The 27,078-nt window shown below is 39.9% G+C and overlaps 2 protein-coding genes across 5 annotated transcripts in view; one reads left to right on the top strand and one right to left on the bottom strand.

Annotated features, from left to right (window-relative positions):
• dhrs7b (dehydrogenase/reductase (SDR family) member 7B) overlaps positions 1–13,759 on the top strand; it is a 52,807-nt gene extending 39,048 nt beyond the window's left edge. For all 4 annotated transcript variants that reach the window (XM_072268720.1, XM_072268718.1, XM_072268717.1 and 1 more), the window contains exon 7: positions 802–13,759. In XM_072268720.1, coding sequence (XP_072124821.1) covers positions 802–1,007 — 206 coding nt within the window. In that variant the 3' untranslated portion in view covers positions 1,008–13,759. The remainder of the gene's footprint in view (positions 1–801) is intronic.
• Positions 9,959–26,696, bottom strand: tmem11 (transmembrane protein 11). The gene is made up of 2 exons (XM_072268721.1): positions 26,587–26,696; positions 9,959–11,919 (listed from the first exon to the last, which is right to left on the bottom strand). Exons 1-2 carry the CDS (start codon positions 26,643–26,645, stop codon positions 11,403–11,405), a joined length of 576 nt encoding a protein of 191 aa, XP_072124822.1. The 5' UTR covers positions 26,646–26,696; the 3' UTR covers positions 9,959–11,402.
• Between the last annotated feature and the right edge of the window lie 382 nt (positions 26,697–27,078).

A 27,078-nucleotide genomic window follows, 5' to 3' on the forward strand; every position in this document is an offset into this window, starting at 1 on the left:
TGCTCACACTTTTCTTTGCTGATCCCCCAATGAGGATTGGTGTGTCCTCTCCCGATTTCTGTTTCCTGAAGTTCACAATCAATTCCTTGGTCTTACTGACATTAAGTGCAAGGTTGTTGTTGTGACATGACTGAACCAACTCTTTCTCACTCCTGTATGCCTTCTCATCTCCATCTGAGATTCTGCCAACAACAGTTGTGTCATCTCAGATTTATAGGTGGTATTTGAGCCGTGCCTAGCCACAAAGTCATAAGTGTAGAGAAAGTAGAGCAGTGGGCTAAACATGCATCTTTGAGGTGTGCCTTTGTTGATTGTCAACAAGGAGATGTTATTAGCAGTCTCCACTGATTGTGGTCAGTCATTTGATCAAGCAAATAAGCCATTCCGAGGATTTTCAAGAAATATAAAAATTGGCGATGCAGTGAATGCCAGAGCTTGGGTTCCTGGAGTGGAGTGTATAACCATCAGTGTAAGCGTTTTGAAAATAGGGGTACAAAAAACTAGGATTGGAGAAATGTAGGTATCTTGGAGAGTTGCATTAGGGTATTGAGATAGGGGAAGGGAAGAGATCATGGATGCATTTGAACACCAAGATGAGAATTTTAAAGGCAATATATTGCTGGTATGGCAGTATGATCCAGGTCAAGAACAAACAAGGTTTACCTATCATTAAATGTCTCCACTTTTTCCTACTCATTGCAGCCTGAACTGTAAGTTGACATCCAGGTTCTTTGATAACACATGGGGAAAATGCCAGTAAACAAGCACATATTAATCCATTGCTTTTCTCTTTAAATCTAGTGATGGACAAGAGTACAGCAGGGGGTTACGAACCTCGTGTTGTTGCTGAAGCTGTACTCACAGCAGTTTGCAGGAAGAAGAAGGATGTCCTGGTGGCTGGGTTACTCCCCACTGTTGCAATTTACTTGCGAGCTTTAGTTCCAAGCCTTTTCTTTCCTATCATGGCAGCAAGAGCTAAAAAGGAGCGCAAGGTGAAGGATGATTAATCACATCTAGGGCTCCATTTTCCACAAATTGGTTGAGAAACTAAATGGTGCTTGCTTGTGCCCAGTGATGTCTCCGTCACTGCATCCAGGTCTGCTTTGATGGTTTTTCCAGGTTTCTGGGACAAGCTTTACAGATTGCACTGAAACTAGCATAAATTCAGTAAAATGAATACGAGTTGAGCATCCCTTATCCGAAATGCTTGGGGCCGGAAGTGTTTTGGATTTCGGACTTCAGAATATTTGCATCTATATAATGAGATACCTTGGGGATGGGAACCCAAATCTAAACACAAAATCCGTTTATATTACATATACAGTTCATACCTATACCCTGAAGGTAGTTTTAGATATTTTAATAAATTTGTGCATGAAACAATGTGCACATTGTACCATCAGGAAGATAAGCTATCACTACCTCGGTCGTCCATGTGGACAGTCAGTGACTGTTCGGCATTGCCATCATTCCTGACTGAATTTATGTGCTATTGGTAAATAGTCTTTGTCTTGTACTTGTTCATCACACAAATTTACTGATGCAGCCATTCAGCGTGTGCTAGATTTTCATCAATGATGATCCTAGCAAACTCATCAATTAATTTCTCAATTGCTTTGTGATCAGCACTTTATCAATACAAATCTTTAAAAATTTTATGCTGTACCTTTTCTTAAATTTTTGGAATCAGCCTGCTGAATATTCACTTTAATTTACAGTTCATCATGATAGATCTTTGCTTGTGTCATGATCAGCATACCATTAACCGGCATAGGTTTGCAGAGATGTTGACAAGTCCACTCTTTCAATACATGATTGAGATCTTCATTTTTTGCTTTATGCAGTGCTTTTGATTCTTCATTAACTGCTCAGAACTGGCTGTAGTGCGGAGTGACCTGCTTATCGCCTGGGTACCTTCCCTGGATCTTGTGGAATTTTCCATTTGAGATGTCAGATCAGCATTTTAAAAAAATCCAGATTTTGGAGGTTTTTGGATTTTGTAATTTCGGATAAGGGGTGCTCAAACTGTCTTAATACTTCTGTATGCATTTTCCTCTTCATTATTTTGAGATAAGTTGTGTAGAAGCAGCAAGGAAGAGGGAGAATATTGTTACTGTAGCTGTCAAACAGAGGGGTGCTCAACCTGTATCATGCGACTTTAAACAGAACCAGTATACTTATAATATAGAAGAAATCAAATGTATGGCATTGCGTTCACAATCTGCAACCTAAAGCTCTTTGCACCTGAGCGAAACCTTGTCTATGTTTTAGGTGAAGCTGCTTGGGTGAGCCAGCCCTTCTAGTGACTTTCACTTCAGTATCTGAATTTTGAAACATGCTTTGGCTATTATTGCGATAATTGCAACATCAGTCCAAGTGAAACAAATGGATAAAAATTAGATTTTTGTTAAAGGGCATTGATCTGCGGCTTTTATTTATGCCAAGTGCATGGACAGAACATGGAAATCAGCCCATCCTGTCTATGTTGACCCAATTGTCCAGTTGAGAATACCCCATTTCTCCATTAACTAAAGGTAAATGAGAAAGTTTGGCTCAGCTTGTATCTATCACTAATTATGTCATCATATACAGGTAAAACACAAGCTGAAAGGAACCGTTGATCTTAAGAGTATTGTGTTCTCTTTCTCAACCCCTACACACTCTTTCTCCCCCCCATTCATCGTGCTTCTGTCTCTCCCCAGTCCCTAGTTCCACCATATTGTTAAAGTCAAAGAGGAACTCAGCACATATAACTGCCCTTCAGCCCAACGAGTCCACACCAACAGAATTCACCCAGCTAGTTTGGCCAATGTCCCTCTAAGTCTTTCACTTCTATGTACTGATCCAAGTGCTTATATCAATATATCTGCCTCAACTACTTCTGGCAGCTCATTCCATGTACTCAACTGTATGAAAAAATTGCCCTTCATGTCCCATAGTTTTATTTTCACCACCCTACCTGTGATGTTGCTTTTAGCAAACTGCACTCGTACTAGGCACAGAGAAAATCTGCAGATACTGGAAATGCAAAGCAACACATAAAAAATGCTGTTGGAACACAGCAGGCCAGGCAGCAACTATGGTAAAGAGTTGACAGTTGACGTTTCGGGCCGAGACCCTTCATCCAGTCCTGATGAGGAGTCTCAGTCCAAAGCATCAACTGCTTACTCTTTTCCATAGATACTGCCTGGCCTGCTGAATTCCTCCAGCATTTTGTGTGTGTTGCTTTGCACTTGTACTCCTAGATTCCTCTGTTCCATTGCACTCCACAGTGCCCTACCTTTCAGTCTCTTCCTCTCACTTTTCAAATGAAAGTCCATTTGCCACTCCCTGGCCCACTTAACATAGTAACTGACTGACTTGATTAAGATTGCTGTAATCTAGAGTAGATTAGTTAAAGTTGATTTCTTGAGATTGTTAATGATATTTAAATTACACCGATAATCATTTATATAAAATTCATTTATATAAACAAGTATTAATATATTTATACAAATAATTGCAGTAAAAAGAATTTAATATCATTCATTGGGCACTCAACATTTGATTTCAAACTTTATTGGTTCCAAAAATTGAGCCTTTAATGCAAATATCTGAATACGACTGTAGAAAGGAAAGGTTGTGTGAAAGAATGTACAATGGAAGTTAATCGGCGTTTGGGACATATTCAGTTCCAGCACTGAAGGTATTGCAGTGGCTCCAGATATAGTTGCAGTCAGCAGACAATGTTAGGATTTAACCTGAATTTGCTGGATTGAACAATAACTGAACTCTGAATTTACTGCTAAATAGATGAATATTCATTGGTGCATCATTTGAAAAGCGGGCCAATATCTACACAAGTAAATTGAGAATTTCCATGTTACCAGGTTATTTGTGCTGCCCTCTCCCAGCTTGCCTCAACTGACATTCATTTACAGGTTTACTTTGTACAGAAAATGAGGTATTACTGTAAAAGTCCTCAATTTAAAACTTAGAAAATAATTGAAATTGTGGAGCTAGGAATTATTGTTGGAGATTGTTCTTTTTTTCTGTCTGTGATTCATCCTATTTCTTTGCTCTGCTGTTCATTAGCAATTCTAAAATGTAATTAGTTGGAGATTTGCAATCACCATAGCCTGCTACAAATGTGGAAAATGGAAATGACAGGTGAAAAAGCTAGTATGGTACTGTACAAAATGTTTCTCTCTGCTAGATTTTGTTAAATTAATAGATGGAACCAAGATTGAATGATGACACAGAAACCCAAACTGAACAATAAATTAAGTTTGCACAAGTTCTTTTGAACCAGGAAAGATTCCCTGTTACAAATTTGCAATGTGTTTTCAACCCTGCCGCACCCCCCCAACCAGTGCCTGGTCAATAAAGAAAAAAATCAGTAATTCCCACATACAAGTGTAGTGATGCTGGAATATCAAAGTGCAAGGCTAAAAGGACTTGCCTTCACATGGTGCATTTTCTAAATTCCTTTCTGTTGTAGAGATGTTTAATAACAATATACCATCATGTATTCATTGGTGCCAAAAAGCTTTACTATCCAAAAAAAGCTCAGTAACTTAAAGTTGACCTAGTGAGTAACTGATCTGTTTGCATTAAATCTTTTGTAGCCAGTTTCTGCTTAGTCTGTCTCCACTACAAAAAGGGACACCACATTACAAACTCAGCAGTGTGTTTGCATGGATTGCATGTACAATATGTTAATTTCTGTCATAGTTTACATACTTTAATTTTATGAATCTTGGTCTCAGAAACCAACATTTTACGCTATTGTAAAAAGAAGGCAAAGGAAAAATAATGTGCTCCTTTGTAACATGTAATTTTACTATTTAAAAAAAGTCAAGCTGGAAAATGCAGCTGAAAATACCTACAGTTCATCAGTGTTAAAGTTGTATTCAGGCTTTGGGCTACATCCATTTCAGTGTTCTGATTATATTTTACTCGTCAATATTTTTTGTTTTGTTTTTGATGAAGATGACAGCTAAGAAATCTGTACACTTATAAAACCTCAGAACAGAGAGAAAGTGGTATTGTATTACTTTTTTAAGATTACACAAAGTGGATATTTTTTGTAAGAGGTTCGGTTTCAGAAGGGGGCATTTTTCATCTTACAAAATGTCTGATGGCCCCAAAAGATATCTCATTATTTGACACCTTATAAAGTATTTGAAACCACCATTGTCTCATTATGTAGGAAACCCTGTATCATACATACATTTATTTATATCAGCAGGAGCACAAAAAAGAGTTTACTTAGTCCAAGGTAAGAAATGTTTACAAGGTTTACAACATGAAGCTATCGTTTAACCACATATTAAAAATTAAATTGCAATGATTGCAAACCTCAATCAAAAAGGCAAAGGCAGGTGTAAGTGCGTTATTACTGCTTAGTGCTAACTGGTAATATTACTGATAAGCTAGTATTAGCTTGTAAAGGAATTTGATCAGCACAGAACTTGTGTTCTTATGCAATGTTTGATGATAGAAAAACAAACTAATTCATCAATTAATTGTTGCATTAATAGTAGTGAGTGGAAAGGGATGGAATGATTTCAAAATCACCTTGAATTGTAGACTATCAGATATGGTTGCAGATTGTGGTAGACCACATCTGACCTTTACTGTCTAGCAATGTTTTTAAAAATTTTTTAAACTTTCAACAGGATCTGAAACATTAAAGGTATCACAGAATACATAGATCTAGTTTTTTTTTCCCCCACATTCACAAATATCCATTCATCTGTAGTCTTAACAACTCAGATTCCATTCAGCCAGCAAATTGCATGCAGGGTTCATAACATGTGTCCTACCTTTTATCCTGCCTTGAAACTCAGCCAAAGTAGTACACCCAAGTTTCTTGTTGTGGCCTTGTTGCTTTGGAAAATGCACTGTTTGGCACATTAATAGGAATTTGGAAATGTGATGTATTCCTGTGCATTACGTCCATTGTGAAACAGACTGGGCCGTGACTGGGACTACCACTCTGTCAACGTGCCTTAACTCACAATAATACTCCATAATAGAAAGTCCATGATGTGACTCGGAAGTGTGAGCATTTCTGTGTCTCAGGACCCTCCTCTCAGGCAAATGATGAAATTAATTATTGATCTTCAGTATTTCCACTCAGCCTTTGGCCATTTAAGGAAGTGAGCAAAGACCAAGACCTCAAACACAGCCCATAGTCTACTGCAGAGCTGCACTTCATTCTTTTGATCCCAGCCACACCTGAAACACAAGTATGGGAGAGGTAGCACCATTCTCCGTAACAATCCTCCAAATCCACCCGGATAATTGAACCAATTTCAAAGTGTTCTCCCAGCACAAAATGGATAATGGCATCCACTGGGGAGACTGCATCATTCCATACCTGACCCCCATTCTCCCAACACAAACACTCAAAGCTCCTGGATGGAGATTATGATTGAAGGATATTCTTAAAGCCTCCTTCAAAATAACTTATAAATGACTTGGATGAGGAAGTGGAAGGGGGAGTTAGTAAGTTTGCAGATGATATGGAGGACTTGTAGAGGGCTGTTGTAGGTTCCAATGGGACACTGACAAGATACAGAGCTGAGCTGAGAAATAGCAGATGGAGTTCAACTATGAAAAATGTGAAGGAATTCATTTTGGAAGGTCAAATCTGAACAGAATAGAGGACTAATTGTAAGATTCTTGGCAGTGTGAAGGAACAGGGAATCTTGGGGTCCACCTCCATAGATCACTGACAGTTGCCACACAAGTTGAAAGTGTTGTTAACAAGACGTATGGTGTGTCGGCCATCATTAGTCTGCGGATTGAGTTCAGGAGATGCAAGGTAATGTTGCAGCTCTAACACTTTGTACCATACTTGGAATATTGAGTTCCATTCTGCTCACCTCATTATAGGAAAAATGTGGAAACTTCAGAGAGGGTGTACAGATTTACCAGGTTACTGCATGGACTAGAGGGCATGTCATATGAAGATAGGTTGAGCAAACTAGGGCTTTTCTCTTCAGAGCAAAGAATGAGTGGTGACTTGATAAAGGTGTACAAGATGATAAGCGGCATAGGTAGAGTCGATAACCAGGCCTTTGCAAGGTGGAAATGGCTAATACAATGCAGCATAATTTTAAGGTGATTGGAGGAAAGTATAGGGACAGGAGTTAAAATAAGAGGTAGGTTCTTTGCAGAGCGGTGGGTGCATTGAATGCCCTTTTAGGAGCAGTGCTAGAGACAGAAACATGAGAGGCATTTAAGAAACTTTTAAGCATATGGATGATAGAAAAATGGAGTGTTATGTAGAAGGGCTATATTGATCTTAGAGTAGATTAAAAGGTTGACGTATCATTCTGGGCTGAAGGACCTATACTATGCCGATATGCTCTCTGCTCTAAAACGAAACATACATACTCATATGTGGGAATCCCTGGCCCACCAATATGGAAGAAAGATACAGAAAGTGCATCTCTATCAGTAGTGCACAAAAGCCCAGCAAAGACGATGGAAGGAGAGTGCCATTATGCATTTGACCAATCCTCCTGCCACTTCAAGCACCACCTGCCTAATCCGTGGCCTCATCATCAATCTCAGAACAACTATCCTGGAGTGGAAGCAAGTTATCCTCAATCCCAAGGGACTACCTAAAAGAAGCCTGGTGATATAACAATGCATTAAGTAACTTGAAAGACCTGTTTGGGACTAGCTAACAATAATATCTCAGTATGAAGTTAGCTGTAAGATGTTGCCGCTCTAATTCTTTGTAAAGCATTGATCCTAGATTCCTAGAAGAACCCTAATGTTCCTAATAGAACCCTAATAGATATGACGCATATGCATTAACTTATAGTAAATCTTAAGAATTGTTTTTTGCAAGAACATTATTTGCCTTCTTTTGTCAGCAACACATTTGATTTGCTCACAAGTTTATTTAAAGTATGTAATTCAAATCATTTGACACTAAGAAAATGGAACTCTTAACATGCTAATTTAATCTACTAATTTGCCAGATGCACACCTTAACAAAGTACCAAAATAGAAGTATTTCAGAACATGAGAAAGAATACTGAAATTGCCCAGGGGGTTCAGTCACTTTCATACTTCCTTGGCAACATAAGAACCATAAATCTTTTTCACCATGATGGCATGCACAAACTGCAATGATGTGCTTCAATGCAAGGTTAAATTATTGTAGCCTTAAAAATATTCATCATAAGCTTTCATCATAAAGACATTAGCTCCTTGAAAGATCAACCAATTCAAAATCAAATTGAAATGTTTTTCCAAAGAAAAAAACCCACTCTGAAAATATTTTCGGGAATTGTTTTGATGTGTAAAACACGAGTGTCAACACAGTACATCCCTTACCTCTGCAAATGATTAGATACAATTCATGCAACTCCTACATTTACACTTAAAATGTGGCAGCTTATATTGTTTTCATTGCCTGACGAATTGACACACACCTTCCTGCTCAAGAGAAAATAAAGCAAGAAGCTGATTACCTTGGAGAAACACAAGTCAGGCAGAATCTGTCCAAAGAAAAGTTACTTTAATGTTAACTACTTCTCTTTGCAGTTGCTGCCTGATCTGCAGAACGCTTTCAGCATTTTCTGCATTTATGGAAGAAAATGCAATTGACAAGTTCTGTAAGAGAACCTATTCTATTGAATAGTAGAAAGATGTTTAATTTAGCTTGTGCTAGAGTTCAAAATGGTCACATTGTCCTTAAGACAAAGCAATGTACAATTTATTAGATTATGTTTGATATAAACAGCCATTTTGAATGGAATGAGTAACTTACTATTTAGAGTTTTGTCATAGGGAAACTAGGGACAGACAGGTGAAGCGAGGAGGCATGAGTGTGATGCAAAATAGAACAATTGCGACATTCTTATCTTAAAGTTGTCAAATTACAGTGCAACTGCATATGGTAACCCTAGCTCTCTCTGCAATGGAAGTGTTAATTTCTACAGAACAGCTCTTAAGCAGCATGTGGCTCTTTCATATGCACCTTCTGCACCTCTGATTTCATCATTTGTTTGGAATTTTATAATACTCCAGTATTGTGATTACACATTTCTCCCAAGTAAAGGTGTGCTTCGGGATACCAGATAAAAATAAACTAGAGTTCTTTGAACAGTCATCTGCATCCCTCTCGTGGATATTAGTGTTTCCTGTTGTGGGTGCTGGACAAAGCAATGGTGAAAGCAACGAAGAAATTTAAGTATGAAGATGAACATAGATCTTTAGAATGGGAACACAAATTTGGAGGAAAATGCATCTGCTTATCATGCAACAGTTAGATTATTTGAATAGGGCAACTGGAAGTAACACAACAACACAAGAATGCCTATTGTCTCAAGCTTAGAACCCAAATTCATGGACCTTGTGTTTCAAGGGTTAGTGATTTTATCAAACTGACAGCCAGGTAATGAAATAGCTATAATAAGTAAGTTGGCTAAATTTAGTTTTTATTGCATTGAAAAGCTGAATTTCACTACATCTGTGTGTGCACCTCTCTCTGCACATCTCTGTTGTGCACAAGGTAGAGTATAATTTTGTAGTTCTTTCGACAAATGGCAATTGCAGGCGTGAATCCAATTGTATCCACAGTGATGGCTACCACTGCTGTACAATATGTCTCTCTAAACTTTACACATCAAAATAATCTATTGCATCAACTTTTCAGTGTTAAGCACTGCAGATTGCATGACATATGTGTAAAGAAGAATTTTGACTCATTTGTTGGGAATATATGAACTAAGCCAACATTGAAAGTGTCTAGTTAGCGTAAACTGCTTACCTGAGCAAATATAGGAAGTTGAAAGGAACTGCATCATACGCTCCCCAGGATAATGCCAGCTACCATCAAGTACATCTAAAGTTCAGGATAATTGCAATTCATGTAAGCTCTACATTAACCAGCACCAACTTCTCCAATGGAACTGAATGTCAACTATGTCACTTACACATCATTTATCACTTTCAATGGCATTTTTCATTCTTTATTGGATTGTCTAAGAATGTCCAAGATACAAGTTATCTATAAAGTTTCCAAAAAATTACCTTTACTTAAAATATAATTTGCATAACATTCCCAATATCTTTATGCCTGGTGTACCACATAGACACACCCCTTGCCCTGCCATACACACACATTTCATCACTGCATCATATAAATACCATTTCCACAATGCAAGCCAAGGAAAATAAGTGTAAATTTGTTTTGTTGCATTGTAATCCTAAAGTGTTAGTATATCCCAAAACCAATCAAGGACCTCTTGCTTCCCATGTAATATCATGAGGAATGAAAATAAAATACTCAAACATGCAGTAAATACTGACCAATGAGTCAGGCTGGAAATATAATCAAAGTCAATTAGGAATTTTGGCAAAATTGAGATTGTATCCAAAATGTTCCCTTTTATTGTCATATTTAACAAAAAGTCTGTCCATTATAATACAACTTGTTTTCAGGGAAACTAGTAGCAGGTAACATGTGCACTGCGGATTAAGTTCTAACTTCAACTCTTACTTGGATACAATTTTGAAATCATACAACATGTCATGCCAACTCAAAATTATTTTATCAGATTCCAATGCCAATAGATTCCAATTATAGCAGAAGGAGGGATCAGGGCAGCAAAATGGAATTTTGTTTGTGAAGAAAACAAAGAAAAACATAATGAACTGGCAAAATTAAAGTCCCACTTTTTTAACATTTAAGGTGTTCCTCCACGATGTTTTAAGAATTTTAAATAAACCTAAAAATATGTCAACGAACCAATTATTTTGAAAGGCAAATGACAGGTAAATTCACATGTGCCAAGTCACCATAGGTTTGCAAATCAATTATATTGCCTTTTCAGATGCAATGATTATTTCTGTTGCAAACCTACTTGGCTTTCCTCTAATAATGAAACTGCAGCAACTTCAGATTAAATTAATTTCAAGTGCTACAGTGCAGCACCAAAAGATAGTATCTGAAGGTCATATTTTACTTTAAAATAAAATCTCTATCCTAAAAAAAAATTGACAAACTTTTGACTAATAATCAGGACTTATCTGGGAATTCTGTGCTGCAAGATGTCATGAATGCAATTTAAGATACTTCATTCAAGCCATATAATGCTATTTTTTGGAAATGCATGGAATAGGAAAGTAATCAAGAGGGTCAGTTGCCTACTCATCAACCAAAAGATATCAGTAGTTCTGCATATATTGAATTTCTGATAGAAATGTCAAGTATATACTGGTCTTTTACAGAGAATCATAATCATTGGGATGGGCAAGAACTATTACGTGGACTGGAAGTATCAGTGCACAAAGGGAGATACTTCTGAAAATCTATTGGAGACCTTGCTCCTCTAGTCTCCACTGACCACAATGTTATATGTAATAATACGCAACTGTTCCATTTGTCCCAGTCATACTGCATAGATCTCACAGATTTTCTTAACGCAGTACATCAAGGCCGCCAGTGCTATTGTATTATGGAGTCTTTTCCTGTAAATATCATCTTTTCTAACCAGAACCACGGGCGTGGATGATGTAAGTGTATTCAGAGGTAATCGGGAGAGTTTGCAGGTGTCATATTCCACTTGGTACTTGCAACAGGGATCAAATTGCCAAGAAATGCCATAGAGCGCTGCACAGGCCACACTGATGGCCCCAATAGGCAGGGTTACGTAACGGGTGTATTCCGAAGCCAGTGCTATTGGGGTTAACAGGCAAACAGATCCTGCAATAACAGATGTTTTGTGCAAGCAATTTCCAACTGTGATCCAGCGCGCTGTCTCATCTCCAATGCGGGTAGGCTCAATAATAATATACTTGTATTGAGTCTCCAGGGCTTGCTCCAGCTCATATTCAAACTGCTCCTGTGCATTCTCTCCATTGTAAATTTCACGGACGATGTAGCAGTCTGTTGAATTTAGTGGCGCCCTGCAGCACACAAAAGGAAAAGCAACAGAACCAGGTTAAGGAAAGATGTGAAAGTGAACATCTTAGTAACTTTGGATATCCATGACAACTTCGGATGCTATGCCATCCTCATCTCCCAACTTTCAGATTGAGCACACTAAAAAGGGAGGCATTAGTTGTAGCACATTTAGTTCACCTCAGTTTTACTTTAGTTATTTTAACTTTTGTTAATCAAAACAAATTAAGATGTAAGACAAGGTCTGCTATTTGTAATCCTGCTGTTTATAAGACCACATTGCACTTCAGCTGCTGCATTTCCTAGATTAGCATAGTGACCCACACTTCGAAGTTCGCCATTGACTATAAACAAGTTTGGAATGTCATTTATATATTAACTTTTAAAAAGAATGCCTTTCTGCAGATAATTAAGTGCCCAGATCCTTTGCAATACAGAGCAATGACTGTATGCATTTTCATGCTTCATCTACATTGTGGGTGGTTAACTCTGCAATAAAATTGTAACCTGGTGTACAGATGCTTCCAGTCATCTATTACCAATACAGTGCCTTGACAAAGTATTCAGCCCTCTCAACTATTTTACTGTTTCATTTTCTAAGCATAAAATACATTGAAGTGGGATTTTTTGAGCTAATCTACAAAACATTGTGCATCATATCAAATAACAATTCCAAAATTTGTCACCAATTTACTAAAAGTTAAAAACCAAAATAATGAGGCTGAGAAAGTATTCATCCCCTTTGTATTATTGCACTAACTTTCATCAGGTGTAATATACAGAATCACCTTACTAACTCACCCAATTTGTTGATGTAGAAAATTGGAGGACCACCTGTTTTCAATTTCTCTTGCAAGGAGCTAACTACCACACTCACCAAAGGAAAGAAACACCTCTAATAAAGATGAAATTTCATGGCACCTCCACCACCATCTCAGACTAAGGGCCTGAGTGGCTCCTGAAGTTCTCCTCTATTGAAATATAGAAAATTGATATCCTATAAATCAGTTTATTGTCTCTAGTGATCGCCATCTTGAAGGCATGGAATATGTCAATGAGATTATTGATTATCATATAATACCACCTTCTAATTTACTTATACAGTGTGGAACAGGCTCTTCCAGCCTAATGAGCTGTACCGCCCAGCAACCCATCTAAGTAATACTAGCCTGATCACAGGACTATTTACAACAGCCAACTAACCTACTAACCAGTACATCTTTGTACTGTGGGAAGAGATCCATGCAGTGAACAGGGAGAATGCAAACTCCACGCAGATAGCGATGGAATTGAACTCCAAACTCTGGATCACCTCAAGCTGTAATACAGGTACACATTCCTTTATCCGAAATCCTGAAATCCAAAAAGCTCCAAAAACCGAAGCTTTTTTCGCCAACAGCTGACGTCACTCAGGTGTGACGTGGCAGCACTAGCAGAGGCTGCCAGACGTCAGTTGTGGCTCAGCGCTCGTACTGGTTACACATGCATTTGCTGTTCGCTGATATTTTGTGTTCACTGTTGACTTTGTGTTTAATTCCACTGTAAAAATGTCAAAAGGAGCTGCAGGTACCCCTATGTGTAACAATGAGAAAAAGAGAAGGAATCTTCTCTATCAATAATGCAGAAAGTGGAGTTATTGCAGAAGCTCGATCGTGGTGTGTCTGTGCAGTGTCTTACTGAAGAAAATAGTGTCGGAACTACCACTGTATATGATTTAAATAAACCGAAAGACAAGTTACTGAAGTTTTATAGTGACAGTGACGTTCTACATTTACTCCAATAAGTCATTTACCACGTGTTTGATTTGGTTTGTATAAAGCTGTATATTTTTATGTTTTATTGAATGTTTTTGTTGGAAATAAAATTTCTTCTCATTATTCCCTAAACAATACAGTATAACAATTACTTACATAGCATTTACTTTGTATTAGATATTATAAGTAATCTAGAGATGATTTAAAGTGCCGCTGAGTCCTAAAGTCCACCGCACTGAGACAGGTTAAATAAGGGACTTGAGCATACATGATTTTTGGTACGGGGGGGAGCGGGTCTGAAATCCGAAAAATTCTGAATTACGAAATGCAACTGGCCCCAAGGATTTCGGATACAGGATTGTAGACCTGTAGTATCGCAATAATAACTACACTACTACCTGTGTGACTTTTAAGCTCCTGGAGCAGCTCACTCTGCAAATAACTGGTTCCAGTTTTTTTATTCCCCTCTCCATTGAGCAAGTATCAACAAACCTCCGATGTGTAAGTTACCAAATTGATCTCAAACATTGAGACTTAATAAACACGAGGTTCTGCAAAAGCTGGAAAACTTGAGGAACACACACAAACACACAAAGTACTGGATGAAATCAGCAAGTCTGGGAGCATCTACAGAGAGGAATAAACAGTTGGTATTTCAGGCTGAGACCCTTCAACAGGGCAGGAGAGGAAAAGAGGCCAAAATAAGGTGGTGGGGAAAGGGAAAGGAGTACAAGCTGGTAGATATTGCTCTGTCTGTCACAAAAGTCAGTATTTCTTGGTGCTCACCCATTTCAATTCAACTTTCCATTGTTATTATGACATGTCAGTTCATGGCCTCCCTACTGCCACGATAAGACATTCTCAAGTTGGAGAGGCAACACCTCATATTCCATCTGGGTAGCCTCCAACCTGACAGAATGAACATTGTTTCCTCTAACGTCTGGTAATTTCTCTCCTTCTCCTTCTCTTTTTCCATTCCCCATTCTGGCTCCACTCTTATTCCTTCTCTTTCCCTCACCTGCCCATTTCTGGTGCCCCTCCTCCTTCCACTATCTTTCCTATTAAGATTCCTTTTTTTTTTACATCCTTTTATCTCTTCTACTATCACCACCCAGCTTCTTACTTCATAGCCCCCATTCCCAGCCACCCACTTTCCCCCTCACCTGGTTTCACTTATCACTGCCAGCTGGTGCTCCTTCCCCTCCCCTACCTTCTTATTCTGGCTTCTTCCTCCTTTCTCTCCAGTCTTGATGAGGGATCTTGGCCTAAACTGTTGTCGGTTTACTTCTCTCCACAAATGCTGCCTGACCTGCTGTGTTCCTCCAGCATTTTGTTTGTGCTCTATTGAGACCTACTGACAAGAGTGACAATCACAGACTTGCTGTCTAAGACATAGTCTGAAACTACAGTCCCCCTCAAGAACACCATCATGCTAGATCTAATCTCATAAATTTTTGGCAACCACAAAAAGGCATATCTTTCAGATAAGATCAGCAATTGAGTGCCCCAAGGGAATGCTAAAAACACGACACAAAGAGAAGGCCTTCGGGCCCTTGAGCTGCTCTGCCATTCATTAAGAAGGCAGGTCTGATCTCGGAAGCTCTGCTTTCCTATTCCCTAAAATCCTCAAAGTTCCTATAGATCAAATATTGAAATACACTGAAGACCAAAATAAATTAATAACCACGCTCCACAATTCTGACTTGCAGGGTTTGCAAGATTCATGGTATTCAGAAGAAACTCTCCATCACCTACTTTTTAAATAATAATCTTTACTCTGAAACAATGCCCTCATGCTCGAGGTTCATCTATGAGGAGAAGGACAAAGTGGGATATATATCAGTTGCAGATATGGGCAGATAAATGACAGATGGAGTTTAATCCAACCAAATATGAGGTGTTGCACTTCAGATCAAACCATAAAGGGACAGTACACTTAAAGCTAAAACCCCAAACTTTGATGTATAGACAAAGCTTGAGGTTCAAGTCCATAGATCCCTGAAACTGGCTACACAGGTTGACAGGATGGTAAAGAAGGCATATGGTTAGGTTGCATCTGGAGTACTGGTTGCCCCATTATAGGAAAACTGTGGAGGCTTTGGAGAGGGAGCAGAAGAGTCTAGCAGGATGCTGCCTGGATTAGAAAGCATGTGGTAGGAAAGTTTGGACAAACATGCCGTTTTCTCTGGAGCACCAGAGGCGGAGGGGACAACTGATAGAAATTTAAGAGATTATGACAGCCAGTATCTTTGTCCCAGGATTAAGATGAAGTTCAAAGGAAATGTATTGGTGGGTCTTTTTTTTTAAAATACAGAGAATGGAATGTGCTGCTAGGGGTGGTAGTTAAGGTAAACACAATACAGGTCTTTAAAAAGGCCTTACAAAGGCACATTAATTTGCAGAGAATGGAGGGATATGGCCATTGTGTAGGCCAAAGGGACTAGTTTAGTCAGGTGCCTAATTAGTTCGGCACAAGGGGGCCTGTTCCTGTGTTGTGCTGTTCTGTATTCTATTCCCATTATTCTGCTTTTCAACAATCACACAAGCGAGATGCAAAACTCTTCCCAGGCGGACAACATGACATATGCCACACAAACAGAAGCTTCTGGTTTCATTTTTGGTATCTGCAAACTTTCTCAGGGACAACTTTTCCCATTAATCTATAAACGTGTCCATCTCACCCTTAGCCCCTAATCATGAGCAGGAAAATTCTAGAACATGTTGATTGCAGAATGAGGTGCTTATTTCAAAGATGGTTGCATTTTCAGCAAAGCCTTCAAAGTGTTCCACAAACAAAAACATGACGAATTCTGCAAATGCTGAAAATTCAAGCAACACACATCAAAGTTGCTGGTGAACGCAGCAGGCCAGGCAGCATCTCTAGGAAGAGGTACAGTCAAAGTTTCGGGCCGAGACCCTTCGTCAGGACTAACTGAAAGAAGATCTAGTAAGAGATTTGAAAGTGGGAGGGGGAGGGGGAGATCCAGATCCAAAATGATAGGAGAAGACAGGAGGGGGAGGGATGGAGCCAAGAGCTGGACAGGTGATTGGCAAAAGGGGTATGAGAGGATCATGGGACAGGAGGCCCAGGGAGGGAACTAAGAAAAATGCAACTGATGGCAAACTACTGGGCTAACTTGCAGGGGCACAATGATTCTCACCCTACTAAAGGAGTGTTGCAGGAGTGCTGGGAAAATGGGAGGTTTCAGAGGGATACCTTTAGTCGGGTAGGGAATGATATCGCGAAAGAATGTGGAGTATTTGATCTGAGGATAAGTCCTTCAGTAGTTTATCCGGTTGTAGCTCCATGGAAGCTTGTATGGCCTGACATAGACTGGCATTTGTTAGAGGTAAAAAGGAAAGAAAGATATAAAACAGATTTGGTAAATGCATTTAACTGTCATGTGATGGAAAAGTATAGCGATTATACTCACATTTATATGGATGGTGCGAAGGAACCTGCAACAGGAGTGACAGGGTTTGGGGTGGTCATACCAGCAAAAGAAAGTGGAATCAGCAGAAGAACATGTAATAAGTTAGGAGTGTTTACAGTGGAGATGCTGGCAGTGTTGGTTGCGTTGCAATGGGTGCAGAAAGCCAGACAAGTCAAAGCATTGATATGTTCAGATTCATCCTCAGTTCTAGCAAGTTTAAGGTCTTTTCACACAAACAGTCGGCAAGATGTACTTTATGAAGTCCTTCAGTCAGTCACAAGAATTGCAAATCAGGGAGGTCAGGTAAAATTTCTATGGGTTCCAGCACATGTAGGGGTGAAGGGGAATGAGAGGGTGGATGAGTTGGCAAAGAGGGTGTTAAAGAAAGAAAATGTGGAAATGCACATTAGTATCAGTAAAGCAGAGGTTAAGTGTGTAATCTGGGAAAAAGTCAACTGAATGTGGCAAGAAAGATGGGACAGGGAGGGGAAAGGGAGGCATTTATATCAAATACAAAAGAGTGTTGCAGTTACTAGGGTAGGTAATGGAAACAGAAGAGAGGAAATTGTGTGGACTAGGTTAAGGCTGGGGCATTGTGCATTAAACAAAACATTGAAAATGATAGGGAAACACCAGACAGGATTGTGTGAGGAATGTCAGGAAGAGGAGTCAGTAGAACATGTAGTTCTGAGTTGCAGGAAGTATGGGATACAGAGAGAGATGATGAGAAATAAATTAAGGGAGTTGGGGATGCAGGAATTCACATTAAAAGGGTTGCTGGGAATGGGTGAGAGAGCACAAGTCCTGGTATTTTTAGCATTTTTAAGGGGTACAGGGGTTTTTTATAGAATATGACGAATAAACAAGAATAGGATACTAGGATGGTCAAAGATGGGAGGGTGAAGTGTAGGTGTGTGTGTGTGTGTGTGTGTGTGTGTGTGTGTGTGTGTGAAGGGATTTAGAATGTATGTCTAGTGCACATTCTGGAGCAGAGGGTGGCGGTAATGCACCATTAAGCTGGATGCCAACCGCCGTAAAACAAGATACAGACAGGCCCAGGGAGAAAGAAAAGGGGGAGGGGGGAAACCCCAGAGGATGGGCAAGGGGTATAGTGAGAGGGACAGAGGGAGAAAAAGAATGTGTGTATATAAATAAATAATGGATGGGGTACGAGGGGGAGGTGGGGCATTAGCGGAAGTTTGAGAAGTCAATGTTCATGCCATCAGGTTGGAGGCTACCCAGATAGAATATCCGTCACATCCCTTTTGCCAATCAACTGTCCAGCTCTTGGATCCATCCCTCCCCGTCCTGTCTTCTCCTATCATTTTGGATCTCCCCCTCCCACTTTCAAATCTCTTACTAACTCTTCTTTCAGTTAGTCCTGATAAAGGGTCTCGGCCCGAAACGTCGACTGTACCTCTTCCTAGAGATGCTGCCTGGCTTGCTGCGTTCACCAGCAACTTTGATGTGTGTTCCACAAACACATACAGTTTATCCTATGTGATTGTGATACGTTCAGGTAGATCAAACCTAAGAGCTGCAAGCAGGCTAAGTGAAAAGACAATGTTCTTGGCCTTCTCCTGCTTTGTGATGAAACACTGGTTTCCCTGAAATGAAAGAAATTCCTCCTTCAGATACTGCAATTGATCACCCAGTAAGAGGTCCTGGTAAGGGCTGAGCAGCGGGTTACAATGTCCCTTCTGGACCATCAATGCCATGAGGCTCCGCTGGGTTGGTAGGCCCTGTGCAAGGAGTAGGACCACCATCTTGGCAAGCAATACCACCACCAGCATGGTAAACTGTTCAGCTAGTTACATATATTATTGCGGAACTACTGAGGAATGCACACCAGACTCTGGAGGACCATCACCAATCAGAAGAGGTGCAACTCCAACAGATATGATGTGCCCTCTACTTGGTACAATGCAACCTATGGGACCACTCACAAAGATGCCACCAGGAATGAGGGCTCCTCCACCATCCAGTATGCAACCACTGAGGCTGTGAAAATGAAGCTAGCAACATGTTCAGGTTAACTAATTACACCAATCTAGGTGGGAACATTAGTCCCCAAGGAGATGGTATCCTGAGTAATCTTTCTTTGTGACAGATGGAATTTCTGAGATTTTTATTAGTATAATGGCAATATTATATCTCTGTTGGAATGTTTTCTAATTTTGATAGCAATATTTTACATTATCATTAAGTGGCAATAAAAAACAAGTAGAAACATTCAATGGTATTTAATGAGACCCCTAAACACAAATGGCAGAATATTTCTTGAAATGCAATTTGTAATCAAACCTGGCAAAATCCGTACTTCGTGCATTCAGGGTCAAAAACTGTCAGCCAACCAAAATACTTGACTTTATCTTCCATGGCAACAACAAACTTGCCACAATCTGGTATCAACACAGCTGGAGTAACTCTTTATAAGTCTCTGATCTTTTATAACCATCAGCAGAAAACTGTTGAAAAAACTAAAACATGGGCCACCGAGGCAGAGGAGTTCTAGAACACTGCTCTCTGTTAGATTTAGATTAGATTAGATTCAAGTTTATTGTCATTGTGCCAAGTACAGATACAAAGCCAGTGAAATACAGTTAGCATCTGACCAGAAATGCAAAGAATAGTATTATTGACAAAATAACTGCGAATAAAAAGTAAGTGCTACAGCACACAAATATAAAAGTACTGAGGCAGTACAATATGGGTGCAATACTGCTTAGCGCTGTGATGTGAGGCTCAGCAGGGTCGCAGCATCAGGGAAGAAGCTCTTCCTGTGCCTGCTGGTGTGGGACCGGAGGCTCTTGTAGCACCTACCGGATGGGAGGAGAGTAAAAAGTCCATGATTAGGGTGAGATGCATCCTTGATAATGCTTTTCGCCCTGCCCAGACAGCATTTATGGTAGATGTTCTCAATGGTGGGCAATTGGGTGCCAATAATCCGCTGGGCAGTTTTCACCACATGCTGGAGTGCTGTGCGGTCCGATATGGGACAACTGCCATACCACACTGAGATGCAGTTGGTGAGTATGCTCTCAATGGTACAGTGGCAAAAGTCCATCAGTATCCTGGGACAGAGGAGAGCTTCCTTGATGCTCCGCAAGAAATAAAGGCGCTGTTGCACCTTTTTGATCAGGATGGAGGAGTTCAGGGACCAGATGAAATCCTCGGAAATGTGGACACCAAGGAATTTGAAGCTTGGTACTTGCTCCACTACAGCTCTGTTGATGTAGATGGGGACGTGAGTGTGGCTCCTAGCATGCCTGAAGTCCACAATGATCTCCTTGGTCTTCTGGGTGTTAAGGGCCAGGTTGTTGTCGGCACACCATGCGGCCAGGTGCTGGACCTCGACCCTGTAGGCCGTCTCATCATCCCCTCTGATCAGGCCAACCACCGTGGCGTCATCTGCGAACTTGATTATAGAACCATGTACAAGAACACAGTCATAGGTGAAAAGAGAGTACAGAAGAGGGCTCAGCACACAGCCTTGAGGCACGTCGGTGTTCAGGGTGACAGTGGAGGAGGAGAGGTTGTCTAACTTAACTGATTGGGGTCTGTTAGTCAGAAAGTCAAAGGTCCAATTGCAGAGGGATAAGCTGATACCAAGCTGGCGAAGTTTGGCTATCAGCTTGGAGGGGATCACAGTATTGAATGCCGAACTAAAGTCAATGAACAGGATTCTGACATAAGAGTTGGGGCTGTCCAGGTGGGTCAGGGCAGAGTGAAGTGCTGTGGAGATGGCGTCCTCTGTTGACCTGTTGGTGCGATAGGCAAATTGATGGGGATCCAAGGTAGTGGGCAGACAGGATTTCAGATGTGATAGAACCAGTCTCTCAAAGCACTTTGCAATGATGGGGGTGAGTGCAACTGGACGGAAGTCATTCAGGCCCGTGGCAGTGTAATGCTTCAGCACTGGCACGATGATGGCGATCTTGAAGCTTGTGGGGACAACTGCCTGGGCCAGGGACAGATTAAAATGTCCATGAAGACCCCGGCCAACTGCCCTGCAGAGACTCTGAGCACATGGCCAGGTATTCCATCCGGACCAGCTGCCTTCCGTACATTCACCCTGCTCAGGGTGGCGCAAACATCTGAAGTGGAAATTGAGAGAGGCAGTTCACCAGGTGGGAGATACGCTTTGAGGGTGACCTCCTTGTTCTCTCTGTCAAAGCAAGAGTAGAAGTAATTGAGCTCATCAGGGAGGGAAGCAGAGTTGGAAGGGGGCACAGTACTAGGTGGTTTGAAGTCTGTAATAACCTGTATGCCATGCCACATGTGCTGGGGGTCCGAGGAGTTGAAATGCTCCTTGATTCTCTGTTTGTATATGTGTTTAGCCTGAAAGATTCCCCTCCTCAAGTTGGCCCTGGCTGAGCTGTAAGCCTCACGGTCTCCAGACCTGAAGGCTGAATCTCTGGCTTTGAGCAGCGGATTCTATCACTGAATGCTGTACTGCATCTAGTTTAATCAGTGAGCAGTTACTAAAATCTCAATGACATCGAGATTGACTTACCAACAGGGCAAATTCTGGAACCTTAAACAACTCCAAGTTAATAGCTGCCGCCACAGCTGAACACTGACCTTCCTCACATCCATCAAGTTGCTAAAACAAATTGACAGGTTCTGCATGCCAACAGCAACCCGCATCTGCCTCTCCTTCAAGTCCTCTCTGATCAGTCCCAACAATTAAGAAAGGCTTTCTGGTCCCATTACATCACTAGTCAATTTTAAGTATCCAAAATGCAAATCTTGGGATAAAAACACCTCTGAAACAGAACTCATGCAAAGGTCCAGTGGCATGACTCCCTACATTTCATTAACCTTTTAGGATATAGGTTGTTTTTACAGGATCCGTAGATGATGTACTTCCTCAGTGCTCAAGTGGCAAATGGAATACACCATTGCCTGTAGATACAGTAGTCCAGAACTCCTGACATTGATCCAAATTCAAAGGAAACATCTTTGAGATAAACTCCTTTTCCAGAAAGGTTTTATGGTGACCTACACCTTCAAACTCCATTTATTACAGCTGCTCTAGATATAAAACAACAAAGACAGGTTGGGAAGCCACTCATGGATTAAGATAATTTGTAAGGCATGTCAATTTCAGAAAGCTCTCCAATTACTCAATGCACTTCAGTATAAGACGTCTAAAAATGTGTATCATAGCTTCAGCTGGAGGGGCTAATTGGCTAATAGGCGTAAAATCAGTTGATGTCACACTCTGACCAGACTTAGAATAATATTAAAAAATGGGCAAAAACACACAGTAGATTCCAGTTCATTGGGCCATCAATTAATCGGAGCAGCTGCTGATTTAGTTCAACTCTTCAAGAACAAAAATGAATCAAGAAAATAGCTGGGATTCCTCTTGGTTTATTTGAGTCACTATGCTGCTTAAATGGAACAGGATACTTGCTGAACAGCTTGTAACTACCATTAGATATATGCACGCGTGGCTGTTAGACACTACACCATGATTAGAGGGAACAGTTTTTAAATAATGTCAGTTGCATGTTTGTGTTCAAAAAGTAGTGATTTTTGTCACAGATAGTTGGCGAGAAATAAGCAGCAAGACAATTCAAAACTTTTGCTCACTGCAGTTTCAAGCATTCAGGCTTGGAGATGCCAGCTACAGCTGGGAGTCAAAACAAAACTATTTTACTACTTCAAGTTAGGAACAATGAAGAACTTGAAGGTATCAATAATCATCTTGAACATTATAATGAAAACAAAGATTTGGAGGATGCAATGTCGAAAGCACTGTATGTAGGCAGTTGCACACTAGGTGTCAGCACTGATTTTATTCATTTAGTTTATCAAAAGAACATGACAGTGTACACTGGATGAATTCCTCCATCGATATCTATTAGGAAGTATTATAGTAGTATTGGTAGTGTTCAAAATAGTACTGTATTTCATTTAAATACATAATTTGTTACTCAGTTAAATGATACTTCGCCTTTTTCAGACCTTTTTGATTACTTCCATGGAACTTCAGCTAACTGCAGCAGTCACGTAATTGGGCCAAAATTAACTGGAATTCTCTGTATTTGAGCTTAAAAAGTGTAATTTGTCAATCAGTAATAAACATTAATAAGCAAATAAGGTGCACAATCCCTTCAAGTCAAGTTACAGTGGCCACATTATTAGGTATAGTAGTTGAAGACAGTGTGGTCTTCTGCTGTAGCCCATCCACTTCAAGATTCAAACTGTTATGCATTCAGAGAAGCTCTTCTGCACACTATTATTTGACTTACTGTCACCTTGAAATATTCTAGCAAATCTCCTTTGTCCTCTCTCATTAACAAGGTGTTTTCACCCACAGAACTGCTACTCACTGAATGTTTTCCACGCCATTCCCTGTTGTGCGTGAAAATCCCAGGAGGTCAGCAGTTTTTGAAATATTCAAACCACCCTGTATGGCACCACCAATCATTCCACAGCCAAAGTCACTTATATCATATTTCTTCCCTATTCTGATGTTTGGTCTGAACAACTGAACCTCTTGACAATCTCTGCATGTTTTTATGCATTGAGTTGTTGCCATATGGTAGGCTGATTCGATATTTGCACTAACAAGGTGTACAGGTGTACTGCGTGTATAAAGTGGCCACTTGTATACCTGTTCCATTCAAACTATTATTTGACATTTCAGTTATTTGTGTTCACAAGTTCTTCATAAGATACAATACTCCATTCTCCAGGTGACCAATTTTAAAAATATGAGACAATTTAGAAAATACTAAACCAATATGTTGACTAGTATTTTCAAGAAATTATACATCATGCAACATAGTTACCACATGGACACAAAGCATAACTGTTAATTCGCTGAGTAAACGTGAAATCATGCACAGCACCAATACACTGATAAGCAGAACACTATCAGTACTTGACAAATATGCTGCTTGCCAAATTTAAGCTGACACACTGGAATACCAAGTTATCAGTGTATGACCTCAAGAATTTCAAGTTGGAAAAAAATTGTTTACTAAAACAAACTCATCTTTAAAAAGATGTATAATTCAAACTTTTAATAATTAACATTGAAGTTAGAGTCTCTAGAAGGGTAAAAGGTTCAGGAACAGTAACAATAATTAATCATTGGGGAAAATGGAGCAGTAAGTGAGGAAGGGTGCAGCAAAACATGGGGCCAGTAAGACAAGGTTCCATTTGGTGATCTGAAGGTTAACTATAAGCAGAGTCCAGTGGTTCTAATTTAGTGCAAAAGAAATGATAACTGACTGCTCCACATTTAAAAGTTGACTGCATATCATAGCAAGTTGAACGGCAGCAGCCCTTTGGTGGCTTTGTCTGAGAAGACTCCTACAGGTTAGGAAATAGTGAAAACTGAGTGAGTGTTTTACTGTCCGGTCTACTACTAACGAGCGAAGAAAAACATAGAGAGACAAAGCATTTTAACTGATTTGATAAAAACAGAAAATGCTGGAAATACTCAGTAGGTCAGGTAGCATCTGTGGATGGAAGACAGCGTTAATATTTCCAATTAATAATCTTTCATTAGAACTGATATAATGACAGGTTTGATACCATGTCAAAGGGTATAACCTCTGCAGCATGGGAAGTTCCTTCATATGCCACTAAGGAGCATGCATTGGACCTTAAGGTCCATATTCAAAATATATTATCAACTTTCTCCAAGGGTTTAAATCCCAAGCAACTCATTGTTAAATCTGAATGTCATGGCTTAGAGCTGTATACCAGTGAGATAGTCCAAAATTGTTTAAAAATCACTTTCAGTGTGAATACTAACATTCCTTTCAAATAAGCCATCTGTCCTCTCAGGCAGATGTAAAATTGCATATCACGACTTCAATGTTATGGGCATTCTCATTATTGTCCCACAGCTAATATTGCTGGGAATAAAAGAAAATCGAGAATTTTGTCAACCATAACATTACCATTTGTGCAGGCTGTTCTCCACAAATTAACAGTCCTGCTTTTTATTTTCAAAACAGTCATACCTCAAACAGTACTTCACTTTCCGTGAACCACTTTGGGATGCTTCAAAATCATGAAAGGAAATATCACATCACAAATATTAAAACATGTAAATCACATACATTCTGCCGAAGGGTCTCGGCCTGAAACATCCACTGTACTTTTTTTCATAAATGCTGCCTGGCCTGCTGAGTTCAGATTTCCAGCATTCGCAGATTTTCCCCTTTATAAGTCACATAAATGCAATGGCTCATTAACTGTAAAACATTTTCAGATGTCTTAAAGCAAAAAGAAAAGTGTGATACAAGTCTTTTGTTATGAAAAGAGCAGTCATCTTATAAACTGTCATTCCATAAAATATATAAAACTATTTTCAATTTCATTCTTCTGAAAGATCTTAGCATTCTCTACAAATCAATTGATCTTTATGATTAGAACTAATAAACTTTTTCTCAATTTATAGTCCAGGTGAGAAGAATGCCAGAGATCATAAACAATTTCTTGTCTGTCCTTATGTAACACAGTGAACTGCCTGAAACAAAATAATTGCTTTTAAAGGATAATACACCAGCATCTGGCATGTGTGTTTTGCAGGGGATTGAAATCAAATTCAAATCAGATCAGCAACTGGTTGTGCTAATTTTGTTCATTCATACTCTTCACCTCCATGATAATTTCAAAGTAACTCTGCAGCTCATCTTTGTCAACAGATTAAATTGGAAATGCACACTACTGTGAAAAACAAAATGTTTTTCCTCGCACTTATTTTAACTATTTACCCAATTAATACAGATTAGATATCTTTTAATAGTTTACATTTCCAGAGAAAATAGAACGTTCTGCACTGTACAGTAAGCATTTGAAATTGGACCTAATTTTATCACGTAAATCAGAGGTTTACCTATACTTCACTTAAGATATAAAATATAAACAAATAAGTTTATCAATTTTTCTTCGCATTGATTTCATTCCTTACCAGGGAATAAAAACAGTCCAATGCTATATGTTAATGATCCCTTCAGGGCTGAAAAGCACTGAAGCCCGCCTAAAATCTCAAACCGAGGCCGCAGCAGAATAGTACATTGGAGTGCATCCTTATCAATTCATGGCCAATCTAGACATAGGCGGTCAAGAAAAATGTAATTTTAAGTATTACTCCGCCACTCCAAAAACAACCCCCACTCCACGGCTGTGGCGGCCCTTCCCAAGTTTGGAAGCTTCGAGTACACGATGACTCCCCCACACCGGAAAGTGCAATTTCCAATTTATTGTTCAGATATTAAACAGAATAAGCATCTTTTTTCGATTACAGCCCCGATCAAAGAGGGTCCGGTGCCCACCCCCACCCCTGTCCGGGCTGTGGTAGGTCGACAACTATTACAATTTAAGCCCTCGATATGAAAACGCGGGCTGCAGTCAGTCGCCGGGATCTGACCGCTCAGCAACAGAAGCGAGTCAAAGCCTTCACTCCATCCGTCGGATTAAAATAATGCTTTACAAAAGCGTAGAGACTGACCTTTCCCTAATCCCTGTGACACCGCGCCTCCGTCCACAAGTCGCCATCTTGACGAGCATCCAGGGAAGGAATTTTTCTCTTTCTCCCCCCCTCCCTCGGGGGCCAGGCTACGACGCACGGCCTGGTGGGTAATGTAGTTTACATCTGCTTGTCGGTTTGTGCTGTGCTGAATAAAGGACTACAACTCCTAACATGCAACGCTCACTTTAAGGCTCGTAATCGTGGCACAACGTCCAAAACCAAATCAGTGGCAAGGACACAACTACGGGTCGCCGTTCGTAGTGGCTAAAGGACAATTTCGCTGCTCGGCGTAACAATTCATGGCGGGGGGAGGACCAAAAAGACATTCAAGATTGTTTAATGTATTTTCCTGTGCACTAGTGTAAAGGGAACTAAATAATTGTTACTCCGGATCCAATGCAGCACAAAACAAAACACGAAAGACACAGAACTCATTATGCACAATAAATATAAATACATAAGATAGCTTAT

This window comes from Mobula birostris, chromosome 9 (genome assembly GCF_030028105.1).
Source record: "Mobula birostris isolate sMobBir1 chromosome 9, sMobBir1.hap1, whole genome shotgun sequence".
Classification (NCBI taxonomy): Eukaryota; Metazoa; Chordata; class Chondrichthyes; order Myliobatiformes; family Myliobatidae; genus Mobula; species Mobula birostris.